Source organism: Varroa destructor, unplaced genomic scaffold (genome assembly GCF_002443255.2).
Source record: "Varroa destructor unplaced genomic scaffold, Vdes_3.0 BEIS01000003.1, whole genome shotgun sequence".
In the NCBI taxonomy this organism is placed as follows: Eukaryota; Metazoa; Arthropoda; class Arachnida; order Mesostigmata; family Varroidae; genus Varroa; species Varroa destructor.
The window spans coordinates 18094594-18108620 of NW_019211456.1; the positions used below are offsets into that span (position 1 = coordinate 18094594).

At 41.8% G+C, this 14027-nt stretch overlaps 1 protein-coding gene across 12 annotated transcripts in view; it reads left to right on the plus strand.

Annotated features, from left to right (window-relative positions):
• The window catches only part of sick (sickie), a 355991-nt gene that overhangs the window by 254420 nt on the left and 87544 nt on the right, over positions 1 to 14027 (plus strand). For 11 of the 12 annotated variants that reach the window (XR_015323973.1, XM_022799625.2, XM_086983939.1 and 8 more), the window contains 7 exons: positions 1286 to 1621; positions 3161 to 3386; positions 5874 to 6027; positions 6290 to 6654; positions 7638 to 8252; positions 9767 to 9854; positions 10051 to 10214. Coding sequence is in view for 11 of the 12 variants with exons in the window: in XM_022799625.2 (XP_022655360.1) it covers positions 1286 to 1621; positions 3161 to 3386; positions 5874 to 6027; positions 6290 to 6654; positions 7638 to 8252; positions 9767 to 9854; positions 10051 to 10214 (1948 nt within the window). In the remaining variant the exon portion in view is untranslated. The remainder of the gene's footprint in view (positions 1 to 1285; positions 1622 to 3160; positions 3387 to 5873; positions 6028 to 6289; positions 6655 to 7637; positions 8253 to 9766; positions 9855 to 10050; positions 10215 to 14027) is intronic. The other variant, XM_086983941.1, reaches the window with a different exon arrangement.

Sequence of the window (14027 nt, forward strand, 5' to 3'; positions counted from 1 at the left end):
AAAAGACCGAAAAACTCCGAAGCGGTCTCGATGGATTCAACGCAGAGAGAGAAAAACTCACGAGTTAACGACTGTTATTCCGTTAGCTAATCTACGTCTTTGCCGCACTCTTCAGAACAGCGGGAGTTGATTGCGAGCAGAGAAGTCTTCATATGATGAGTGTGCGCTAGCTCTGATCGGCATGCATAACAGATCCATACAAACGTACGCAAGAATGATTCGTGTCGTTTGTTGTATTGAGGTACTCTGCTAATGTATTGTTAGAACGGTGGTAGGCAAATATCAAATTGTGGGCTTATCTTAAATGTGCATACGTAACATGAAATGCTGTATAAAATTTGGAACTTCATTTTTAAGCTGGTAGTTTCTAGCGACCTATTAAACAATACCTGCACGCCATCTAAGGAAGTCATGACACAAAATGTGCGATGATTTCCCATGCCATGAAGTTCTTTCGCAGTGTTTAATGGTCCATGAAATAGCTTGACTAATGTGAAATGTATATTACCGTAAAAAAAAAAAACTACGACGATTTGCGCACCGCAGACGGGACTGAATGGATGCGTGTCGGAAATATCGGAACTGGAACTTAAACCATTATTTACTATCGTAATTGATTGAACAAACGAAGATGAGGTCATCAAACCGGTATCGTGACTATTCCTTGACGGTAGTCGTTGAGCAGGAGTGCATTTTGTCAGTTCGCTTCATCGTTGTAGTTCAGTCATAATGGCGGTGATTGCATGTGGTTAACTGATGAGTTAGCTAGCCATGCCGAACTTCCTTTCCGAAGTGCCGAAGTGTCTTTACTTGCGGCAGATGCTCTGAGCACGTAGTACCCAGTTTCCGTTGCGAAAATGAGTTTTGAACATCGTATTGAATAGAGAACAACTAATTAAATATACACAGAATGCTGTCTATCATTCAAAAGCTAATAAATAGACTAACACTGATGTTATTACCCACGGACACGATGGTTATTCACGCTGTTTGGATTTATTTACAAGTTTTTAAGGAATCAGAAGGTGCCTCTACTGAACTCCAGTAGAACCGCATGAAATCGTCTTGTGACGTGAAACTTACGTCACTCATAGCACGCATTCTTATGCTGTTTAAGATATTCGTATCGTGTCTTGCGGTTGAACTGCATTCTGCTACATTGTTAAAATGTGAGAAACTAACAACTGCTAAAATTAGCCTGTTGCTCCCGAATATACATATATATATACCTAATCACGATAAACCTGTGGATTGTATTCTGTTTAACTCTGTTTAACTTATCTAGTTTGGATGACAGCAGTTCAGTGTCGTCGGGTTGTCTTTCGGATACCTTTAACGAGATTTCATCAACCAATGACGCTCTCACCGACTCTTCGCTCAGCTCCGACCCGTACGGGGTGCTCAAGCGACACGGACTCCATGCACATTCATCGGCTCATCTACAAGCGGTAGCTGGGGCAGCCCAACAGCATACAGCGGCCCACAGCGGCAGCGCACGGAATCACGGCAGCAGCACTTCTACGAATGACGTGAACTCTTCACCGTCCCATGTATCGCAACATCTTCAACAGTCGCAAGTACAAAGTCAAAACCCACAGGCACAGCAGGCACTAGCAAAGAGGTAAGTTTAAACGTCATGTCCTGCTATTTCTATAAAAAGCCTGCATTCAAACAACGAATGCTATAAATATCTATCATATGATACCATATAATTTATAAGGTGCTATCCCGAAATTCCCACCCACGTAAAGTATTTATATTCAGATAGAACGTTAGTTGTATTCGTTTTAATTACTCTGATGCCGACCGGTAATATTATTAAGAAAACATATGCGTAATTTAAAAATAATAATGTAGAAGGGTATGATGACACAAATTGTATAACCTGAGACAAATATGGCACAAGAGACATCATTTAAAACATTAGAAGAATGAATAGAAAAGTTATGGGCAAGACAAACGAGTTCGCCATTGCATTGTTCTACAGGAGGGTATCATCTCGCGAAACTCATTTTCTCCATATTTTTCTACTGGCCCTGGGGCCGCCATCCGGCTATCCTTGAGAACAACCCCATCCAATGGCCATGCCTTGCGGTCATCCAGCAGTACCCTCGCCTTCTATTATCTTGATCGTTCTGCCCACAGGAAGTTATGACCAAATAACTCGAACTAGTTGTATCCTATTGCTGTTCTTTTTCCTTGTTCCTGGATGCCCCTCACGGTCTTACACAACCAGGGTCGAAAAGAGTCACGATTATCCGGGTGGGCTAGTGGCATGCTCTAAGCTGGTCTAAAAATCCGAAGTGGCCTGATGCGTAACGATTGGGAGACCTCACAACACAAGGACAAAATGAATCCCTCGTAACTACTTCTTCGAGGCACTAAGGGAGGCATTCAGTGTAGAATCCTGGGGTGAACGGTTTTCGCTCTGCTGCTATACGAGTAAGGTGCTCGATAAAAGAAGCAGTCCGAGAAGAGTAGCAAGTGAGTCTCGCCTACGTTGAAGTGCTTGTGACATAAAGACCCGCCTATAACAGCCACAACCACCTAACCTATCTCGAAACATCGGGAATGCTACACTTGGATGTTTAATGCTTTCGCAACCGCACTCATACAAGCACACAAGGCGAGCTTTCTTTCCCTCAGGGCATAATCATCTGGAGTATTCTGTGCTGAACTTCTCCTGTTTCTAAGCGCGGTAGTCACTCAATATAGTAGCAGAAATTTGTCAAGACGTAACCATGTTCTCGGCCTTTGTGACATGAGAAATTCAACTAAGCCTGAATGGTTATCGCTCATTGCGGTGAAGGGATTTCTAACGCATTAGAGTTGTTAGGCAATCTCTTTTGCAATTACGGCATCGATAGCGCCTTTGGTCACTACGGAAACAACGATAGGCGTAGATAAATGCACATATAATCATTCAGAAACATTTTCTGTAAACCCTGATGCAAAAACGACAGCGTCGACATTAAAAGGGGACAGCGAAGATTCAAAGAGGGCAAATATATATGCAAAAAGGAGCTTGTTGACAATTCATCGTGATACTCTATTGCCTCAACGAACCGAGTGAATTTTGTCCTGCATTAATGTAGAAGAAGAATCACGTTGCTTAATGTTATTAAACAATTTTTATTTATATACAATATATATTTTGCAGAAGCAAGGATGCTTCGGATCGCGGTGCCACTGGAAGCAGCGACAAAGATAAGAAGGATAAGGACAAGAACAAGAAAAAGGAGGCCAAGGCCAAATCGAAAATGATGCTAATGATTCGAAATGGAGTTCCTTCGAATGAAGTCAAACTCTATGGAACCGTCGATCCACCGGAAGCGATTTTCGAGGCCGCCAAGAGTGAAGGTCTCATGCAGCAGCAACAGTCACAGGTACATTATCAAACTACGTTTTAAGACTAAGGGAAAAACATATCACTGCAGAAAACATTTAGATAATTTTTGGTCCTATAATTTCATTGTAGTTATTTTATGAAGGTGGACAAATCTAACAATAATGCATGGGTATAAATATCGTATTGGTCGATCTATCCTTAAGTATAGTACATACTTTTCTAGGATCGACTCTTTTTAGGGTTATGATGTTTCACTGGAATTAACAGCTATAGGAGTGCTAGGTCCGAAAATTTAGTTTCAACTCTACTAAGATACACGGTGGCATGCCAAAGAGGTCGCTGTATTGATCTATTTGGTTGGTTCGGATTGCTTAAAGGACAAAGCGTTATACCTCCGCATGTGAACCTCTCTCTGAGATCACGAAGCGCAAGTTACCGGGATCGCAAACAGCGCGTGCTTTCCCCAGGGGCAATTCGCATAGTCGAATCCAATACGCGACTATACCGAAAAATATTTATCTACAATATTCAGATTCTTCGGGGTCTGCGTTATCGCAAGGGAAACTCACGTTGAAGGAACGTTGAAGACCTCAGATTTTTCGCTATTCGGGAAGGAAAGTAATTCTCTAAAAGGACATGACGAATGAAATTTCACCATAAGTGAGGCATGATTTTTTTTTAAAACTGTGCTTTCCTTACGTGCCAAGGATGATCTGATTGAGGAAATGAGAACCTTTATAAGAGACTCAAGTCAGCCTCAATCATTAGTAGGCAATACGTTGATGACAAAATCAACCGGCAGCGAGTCTTCAAGAAAGAGCACATTTTTAAACGAGTTTTAAAAGGCTCGCTATCAGAAAAGGTGTCGTGGGTAAATGAAAAACATCTACAAAGGCAATGTTGAAAAGGAAAGATTCTAAGACTCAGTATATAAATTTGCGACCCATATTATTAAATCCAGGCCATCGTCATGAACTGTGCTCGGAATTTAGAAGAGATCGTCAAAGATTCGAATTGCTTTCTGTTTGTTTAGCGTAAAAATACAGTATGCATGTGTGTGTTCATTATCGATGTTCATGCGAAACTTGTACATTCGAGGAAGTTCATCTTCACAGTTATTCTTCCTTCTTACGAATATAAAATCACATCACTCATAAGACTTTAGAAGTCTTACGCCCACATAAATGTGTGCTACATAGATTAGTAGTCTGACCTACTTTCTGCTTTTCGATACCTTTATATCAAAACAGCTTCCTTCGTTGACCTCTGGGTTATGCCAGACATGTTGTCTGACCCTTTGGCATTTCGGCAGTGCAAGTTCTCCCTTAACAGTAATCTTTTCCTGTTAGACAGATATTTACATGGCTGGATAAACAGGTTTGCCGTGTTCAGTTTTCCTGCCCAGTTGACCGAAGTGAGGTTTACAAACACCTGGTCCCAACTGAAGACCAGAACGAAACTGAAGATGGGGTTGCTCCAGAATGAAAACAATATGACACCATAAATGCCGAAATAGCAGTATACCGCGTGCAATGCGAACTGCCGCTTTGTCTAGTGGATTTATGCTGTTCACTCCGACCGTGTAAGCATCTCAAAGCTGTTGAGGTTTCAGGTCTCTGAGACTTCAGAAAACCATCAAGGCCGAATAATTCTACTAGGATTTGTCTAATAGCGGAATATAGAGGAATTACCCATCTACAAGCTTTACAAGCAACAGTTCGTGTTAATAGTTCACTGAATATAAAGGCGAAGGAATAAATATTTGAACCTGAACCGAGTATGCGGCTCTGCCTTTGTGCAGCAGCTGCCATCTGTGATGCTCACAAACGCGGTACTGACAAACTTGACAGGCATGTGCCGTGAAATGTGCCGAAATATCCATTATTTATGGAATTGTTTACTTCAAAAAAGACAGTTATATTAAAGCACTCACCTTGGGCAGAAATCCTGATACACGCACTAAGGTTTTTTCACTTTACGTTGTACTGCTAGATTCCGAAAGCAAAAAAGAGTCGGCTGCAGCAGGCGGTGTCTGCACAGAGTAACGATAGTATACGCTAGTCGATTATATTCAACTGGTCGCCAGTTAGTCCTAATTGTAGCTTAGTCTGATACCTGCCCTTGTGCAGGAACATAGTTCCTGCGACTTGCAATGTTTTTTTTCTATAGAGCAGCATTATTGCAGAGAAAACTGTATTTCATTCAAGACAAATATAACACCAAAATGGCCCTCGAAATTCATCTCAATGCTATCATTACGCAAGTAAAAATTTTCCGATTATAGAAGGATCTTTTGAAAGAACATCTATCTAAATATACTAACATAGATATAAGCTATTATACAGAACATGCCATACGAGCATATGTATATTTTAGAAAATCAACCAAATGAATTTATTGTCTACATTGACCTTTTTCGATAGGAACATTACGTAATATGATAAAATGCTGGACATCCTCAATTCACGCAATGACGATATCGCACGATTGAGCCAAATAATCTAAGATATGTTTTACCGTACAGATGATGGAGCAGTCATCAACTTCTTCAATTTTGCTCATGTCTACCTCGATCAAATCTGCTCGACTGGAATCCGCCGCAAGCGTTGGTTCACTCACCTCGACGAAAAGCGCACCAGCAAAGGCACAACAGGCCCAAGCAATTGATCCTACCGAATGTACGCACGTTAATTTACCGCTCAATTATAGAGAGGAAAAAACCGCTGCGATAATATCCGAACGTTTGACAACCAATGGAAATATCGAATAATAGAATATTTAGTAGGGTGTGTGATTTGCTATAAGTAGATATAGATCAATGACAAGAATAGTATCAACACTTCCTCGACTCACATCTGCTTGTCACACCTGTTTGTATTCTATGTAAGCACTGAACCGTAAGTCCTAACCTGTTTCACTTTTTAATTGAACCAAAATCAGGGTCCCCTTATAAACGACGCGGAGGTCCGGATGATGATGCTTACGCAACACTAGAGGGCATTCAAAGGGCGTACCTGCATCAGCAAGAGCAGCAGCAGCAGCAACAGATCCAGTGGCAACAGACCATGGCCAACGCGACCTCTGGCTCGAACAATTCTAGCAGCTGTAGTAATAACGGTCAAGGCCAAAACGGAGCCTCATCCCTAGTTTCGCAAGGACCCTCAGGCCATCATTTCATGCACCACCCGTCGTTGCATCCACCGCGCATTAGCAAGAGTCTTCTTCATGAGGCCGAGTCTATGGAAAGTCTCTTGAGTGCTCACTCCCAGCAACAGCAGCAGCAACAGCAAATGGCTCAAGCCCAGGTTTGTAGTCAATAGAGAATTTGTACAAACAGACAGACTCCCACGCCAAATACAACCTAGGCTGGATGGTAAACTGGTGGTCAAATATACACCGAACAGCGAGTTTTACGAGCAAGTCGTATTAAGCGGGTGTAGGAAGTTGTATGTTTGTCAGGGAGATACGGAAGTATCTCACTCGTAAGCTTAGACTTGTCGCGCCCGTTGTGATAGGTTATCTGTGGTATGATTCGTGAGCTAATGATCTTGGTAACTCAACTCGAATTTCGCGTGAAGTCATGTTTAAATGTGCGTGATACAAGTATCTTTATCTAAAATTAGCAATGTTAGTCAACCTATTCACAGCATCCGAAACTATCGCATGAATGTATTGAAGCCCAAGAGCGAATGAATGCGCCTGTTTGTGGGTAGAAAATTGAAATATGAATTTATACCCGTAGGACGAAGGGTCCTATCTGGGATTTTAGATTAACGCTAATCATTTAGTCGTTCTTATTCGCCCCGTCTTCTTTAGTAGAATGTGTCTTTCTTACTTCTGCCATTAAAATTGATCATTATGGTATCCTTATGTTAACGTTGTCATTTTCATATCGGCGACGCCGTGTATATATGGTTTCTATATCTTTATCTTATCATTTCTAAATGTATGCTAAGTATTGTTTATCCCATTCATATAATCTAATCAGCTCTCTAACGTATCCTGTGCCTTAGGCTTGTACTCTTCTATTTACATCAATGTGAATGCCGTGGGCTTTTATTAAAACGTAACCGTATTATGATTATCGTAATTATGGAAGGTAGTTCTATATGAAAGTTAAACTAGATTGTTTATATCGATCTTCCGACTTAGTTGCTTGCCGTGTCGTACTCATGCATGCACAAAAAGTCCCTCTATGAAAGTAACCAACAAATGCCTGCTGCTTCCCAAATGTCCTTTTCGTTCGTTTGATCGCCTGGACCGGAATATGCCTTCTCCACCCACCCAGTCGGAGAGCTATCAAGGCCAGCATCAGGCATCCAGCCATGGAATGACCTACTACAACCACCACCAGCAAAGTAGCCAGTTAATGGCTAGTAACAGCGGTGGTAGTCCTGGCCAGCAGGCCCTGCAGCACATGCGGCTGATGATGCAGGCCCGCTCCCCTCATTCCACCTCCCCAAACAGTGGCAACAACAATCACCCCAACTTAAGTTTAAACAACAGTCCGTATAGCTCGCCTCAAAAGGTGCTTCCTCAAAAAAGCCTGAATGCTCCAACCTCCTCGCCTCATTCATCTATTTGTTATTCACCCCCGTCGACTCCCCAACGCTCGCACTCGTCCATGTCCCATCACCGTTCCGATGCAACAAGCTACACTTCCCTACAAAGTTGCCCTACGCAGTACTCATCGACGGCCGGCGCCGTCCGACCGTTGATGGGTTCCCCTTTAACCTCGTCCCCGATTTCACCCTACCACCAATCGCAATACCAACAGCCATCAGCTTACGCCTCGTCTTCGCTCAAGATAAACCGCGCCGAACGGAGACAGGCACTGGACTACGCCAGCAAGACGCTGCCACACAACGCGACAATGGCAAGCGGAAGCTCCCGACTTTCCCAGGTATCAAATGAGAACTTTATAGAAACAGCAAGGTAGGACAGGAGTACACTTGAAGAAGATAACTCGATCAGATGTCAGATAGATTTGTGCATCGTGAATTCATTATCACCAAAAAGGAACGGCAACAGACGCTCATTTATCACACGAGCCTCTCTGCATGCAGGTGACGGTAATTAGTAAGGCAGCGCACCCCTAGTACTGCTCTATCGTATTCACTTTTGATCTATGCTAAATTGATTTTTAAATCAACCAGATCACATCTGGGCTAATCTGGTGAAGGTACAAAATCTATACAAATTTAATTATTACGATGAAGGGTAACGGGCATCTGGCGTTCGACTAGGCCATGAAACGAAAACGCAACACCTAGATACAGGGAACAAGATAGAGTGGATTGTAGAAATCTTTGCAGCTCTGTTCTGGATCGGACTATATGAAGCATGATATGAATATGATAAATCAACCGATATCGGGAGGGTGAAACGCGCAATATAAAGTCTCTTCTTAAACATAAATTCAATTCAAATGTAAAAAAAGCGATCTTTCATTAGGAAATATGCATACGCGATAACAAAGAAGCTTTCATATGGAGTAGCTGGCGCATCTTATACGTTCGCCTAAATTGCTTATTTCGACAACAAGTGGAAATTGCGGATCTCGCCCCGAAAACACCCACCCACTCTGAACCACCTGCAGGCCCACTGTGGCAGGCTTCATGTTTCTGCACGTCTATAATAATGTCCTTCTCGACACTTAGTATCCCAATTCACTTGTCCTTTTGGCGTTCTTGTCACACAAACTACCCATCGCAATTAGCTTTAACATGGTATATTTTTGTGTGTGTGTGCGTGTCTGTCTACATATATTCAACGCTAGTTTTATTACACAATAAAGAAATATTACATAGGGTGTTGATTCATAAACGCTGCTTGATATGTTTTCCTATCGGTTCACGTGCATTCTTTGCATTTGGATAATGGCTTTTCTTCGTAGTTCGTGGCTAGTTCCTATATGCACATACTTATTTACGATCACGATAGAGAGTCCCGATACTGAAGGTACCCAACGGGTTTACCGCGTTTGCATTAGAAGAAAGAATAACATTTCTCAATGCATGCCAATAGCCCTAACAGCTACGCGGCGATAAAATACTTACCAGGAGTCCATGTACTGTGTGTCAATTCATAGATATGGGAGCAAGTTTGGACTCGTTGAAAATTTTTCCACCGCCATCCAGATTCGAAACGTAAACTGTTTTAGTAGTAAATTTAGATAGATAAATATAGGAAATAGATAATTTTCATTTTCTGTGTGTTTCTCGTTCGCCATTTGTAAGCGGTACTTTGTAAGCAGCATGTAAGAAAGAGCGAGCCTTGCCGTACGCAGCTCGAACGATTTATTAGTATCGCACTGAAGTGACGATCCGATTTACGAACCTGCGTGTATTGCTAACTTGTCTTCGTATTCTCTTCTGACAATTCATCTAATACATAACGGTCCTCCCGGGGTTTTAGGGAGGCTCCCGGTTCTTGTACGGCGGCTCTTCGGGTTTGAACCACGTCACTCCTCCGAGGAGCGTTCGCTTCCCCAAAGACGACGAAGGTTAGTAAATAAACCTTTACATCATTCTAATCGCTCGCTTAACGAACAGCGAAAGTTCCGAATTAATGCAATCGTTTACTGCATTTTTGTAGTACATGATACATTTACTTAGCGTTTACGAAACTCCTACCTACTAGGCATTACCTAAGAACAAGCAGTAAGAGCACACTGTTTTTATTATTATCGCTTCGTGCAGGTGGCTGTGGTGGTTTAGGATCTACGCTATCGCTGGTGTCAACGACGTCCTCAATGTACTCTTCTCCAGAAGAGCGTCACGCTCTTGAGCTCAGGAGACTCCGCAAAGAGCTCGAACATTCAAACGACAAGGTGGTCACACTCACTGCCCAACTCACCACTAATGTAAGTAACCCACAGCCAGTGTGCGACTAAGCGTAAGGTCAAACTCACAATCGTATAGCTGTGCCTATTAAGCTTATTGACGTCCCATTTCGACCAGAATAGTGTTACATATCCGTGAAGTCATCGACTGAAGTTTCGTTGATCGCCTTGTTTGGATCACAGGTGATGACGAGCACGAGACAATTCCACTCAGAAAATTTCGCTAAATAGTGCCTTCATTAGATCTATTATAGAACACGTAGGATATTCGGTCAAATGGATGGCTTTGCGAGGAAAGAACGATTACGATGTGGTAAACACGATCAAAAATTAACATCAGATCTGTAAAATATTGTTTGAAATTGTTACGTATTATTATCTACGTCAGACCCGCTCAAGAATTTCGCCGACGGATAGTATGGCATATGGGTGATGAGAGACCAGGTTGAGCTTTTAAATGTGCCGAAAAAAAAAACGAAGTTCCTCATTGCTTAAGTAGCAAAAAAAAGTATCTGTTCTCGCCTGATTTTCGGGTGTGTTCTTAAAGGAGACGCAAATTAATTTCAACGTGAAGTGCTGCTTACTTGCGTCTAGTCCACTCGGGCATATGAACTTATTTTTATAAATAGAACCATAATGAACGTGCATGGAACAGTAGCATTTAGATATATTGATACAAAAATTATGGTGAAGCACTAAAAGTACGGTGTACTCGATAATCTTTGAACGCGGCTTTGGGGCCGCCTGAAGTTACTTTAGATGGATCGAAGTTGTGAGCAGTTCTAGCTATTACAAACTAGAATTGCATGTCCTGTAGCTGTGGCCTGCGCTATCGCTTGATGCGCTCGAGCTGCTACTCTATTCAATTCAGCTCTAATCGACTCGTTCCCACAATCTCTTTTAGGACAAATAGATGCATGTACGGCTATATTTTTTCTGGTAGCAATCTCCAATGCGGGCTATTAACTAGGACACCTTTGCTCCTTATTACCTAGTAGCGAAAACCTATCTGCATATTCGTGACAGGGTTGTCATTACCCGTTACTGTCAGTATAATATTATTTTCCTGTCACGATGTCCTAACAGGCTGCAATGAAGTATGAACCGAAGCCGATGTTAATATCCAAACGTAAGGTCTTATGTTAAGTGGCTGTGTTCGGTCTAAAAGGGCCTCGCCTTTACATATTGGCTAGGCTCGTCGGGCTACCGCAGGTCCAGTGTGGCAGCAAATAAAGAACAAACGCAATGGGTTTTCACAGAAATCGTAATGATATTCAAGTGCGGTAATTGTGTTGAATTTCCTTTTCCTTTATTAAATAACTTCGCTTTTTATTACTTGGCTTTTTAAGCTTTTTATTAATAAAAATCGAGTCTAAATAATAAGCAATAGACATGAAAAGTCGATTCACTAAATTGACTTTTACCGTTTTCGATTTATATTAATTTTTTTGTTGTGCGACTTAAGAAGCATTTAAAGAAGCGCTTACCAATTCATTCAATTATTATAAGCAAAATACATATAAATCATGAGTGATGCATAGCTTTATCTAGGAAATGTAGATGTACAATTGAAAATATGTGAAATCTAAAAGAAGAAATCTGGAAAAGAGAAATTACGGCATTACAAAATTTTTGAAAAAAATACCTCTCAATAATGATGATGGTAAGATGATGCTAAGTTGTGCAAATATGTTTGTTCCTTATGTTTATTCAGTGCAAAACCACGAGAGCTTCTTCACGGAAAACTTGGCTCTAACACAGTCCGAAATAGGCGTAAAAGACTGATGATGGCATGAATAATGCCAGGACGGCTCAAACCTCAAATTTACAAAAGTATCGTACCAACCTTCAGCCGCATCCACGCCAAATATCATAACACTGCAGTATATTATACTGTAGACAATAACCGAGAGCATAAGTAATCTGCTAACCGCTAAAAAGATGCTATCTCGTGGGCAAATTTTTCTCAGAAATCGCTCAAGGTAACACTTCTACCGCCACAGCTGTCCATCCCGCTGGATGCCAAGATGACTGCGCCGTTAGAGTGCAAGCGAAAGGCCGATGGTTGCTCAATATTCGCTTTCTAAACCTCTGAGAAAGCATTACATATGTGGGTGGTTCATGTTTGGGCAGTACAGACTGCAATGAACAGATTTAACTAACCTAAGTTAACGGTCATGCCAACCCGAGAATAAGTGTTACTTTCTTTTTTGTCAAAATCAAAAACATACATTAGATAATTGTAATAACATAGATAATTGTAGAAAATTGAATATAAGAAGCATGACCCATGGTTTCAGAAACCACAAACAACACAATTTGATAGTCATAACGTATCTACCGTTCGGCTCACAAGAGCGGCACGCAACCTGGCAAGATAAACAAGAAGAAACATGGCTTTTTTGCCTGAGAAAACCTCACACTGCGAAGACAACCCAATGATCACGAGAAATTACGACGCCGGTAGCATGTCTTTTGCTTATACAATAGCAATTTTGCACGTCATAGGTCGTGTAAATAGTACCCTTATTAATAATCATTGCAGCTAGTAACAGTAGCCCGCCGCTAAAACCGTTCAGGCGTTGTGCATATGCGCATAGAAGAACTGAAAAGCATCAAGACGTACAATATCTTTCTTTGGGGGCCTTTCACTTTTTCCTTTGGGGAATCGTTCTATATTTAAATCAAGTCTAATTACATCCATCACGATTTTCTTCTCGTCTTCCAAAGGCCTGACGCCTTATTGTTTTTCGACAATCAAACAAAGACATTGGGTAGTTAAAAATTTTTGTTCTCACGGTAACCAATACAGAACATATGTATAGCACTAAATAAACTTGCTATTTGTTTGTAAGGCTATGTATGTTTATATAAACATTTAACCGGCCAGTGACAATAGCGAGACAAAGCCTTAAGCCGAGCTGGCCACGTGTATCAATTCAGTTTCTTGTTGCCTCTGGGCCCCGTCGACTCTCGAGTTCTACATCTCTTCATTGGCGTCTTGCCCTTTTGGTTCTCTCTGCAGAATGCCACTCCACTCCTTTTACCGACCACGTCTTTGCTGGCTCCGGATAGCTCCCCTCCAGATCTAATCCAGGAGCCAAGTATTGTAGCCCCGCCGATCTCTTCGGACGATCTCTAACAAAGACTAGAGAATAGTTCCTTCGACCCTGTTCTGACATGTCCTAGTGTTTTTCTCCAGAAAAAAAGATTCGGAGCGGCGGAAGAAATCGCTGCTTCGCCTCGTTGCTGATTGGATGCGATCGTGCTTTGAACGGATTTTTCCATAGCTCCTTTTCCATATGATCTACTCTGCCTTAAATCTCCAACGAAGGGACAGCCAGATCTTTTGCAGTTTGGCAACGTTTTAACTCGATTAGTGTTCAGATTTGCTGGGACACATTGCAGACATAAGACGAGGAACTATTTGTTCTCGTAACGAGTCAAACACAGCTCGGGAAAGACGAGATCTGATTCCATCGTACAAGTGTGTAAGTACCTTTCGTTGTGTGCGTAAAAGCCTGTGAAGCGGCATATCAGATGATTTGAGACAAATAATGTTCATTGAAGTTCGTCCTTTCGTGAGCAATCCGAACTGACCGTTACCCGCACGTAAAGAAACGCTTTTGTGACATGGAATATAGATAAAGTCCATCGCTGCTGCATTGGCTTGTAATCAGTCGCGGCTTGCTCCGATTAGTAAAACTAATACGGTAGACATTTTAGTCTAGCGACATCGTATGCCAAATAATATGTATTACGAGGGTATTGCGACGTTACTAGTCACGGGCTGGTGCGCATCGAACTGTAGGAACCGTTTTGTTCGGCTAGTAG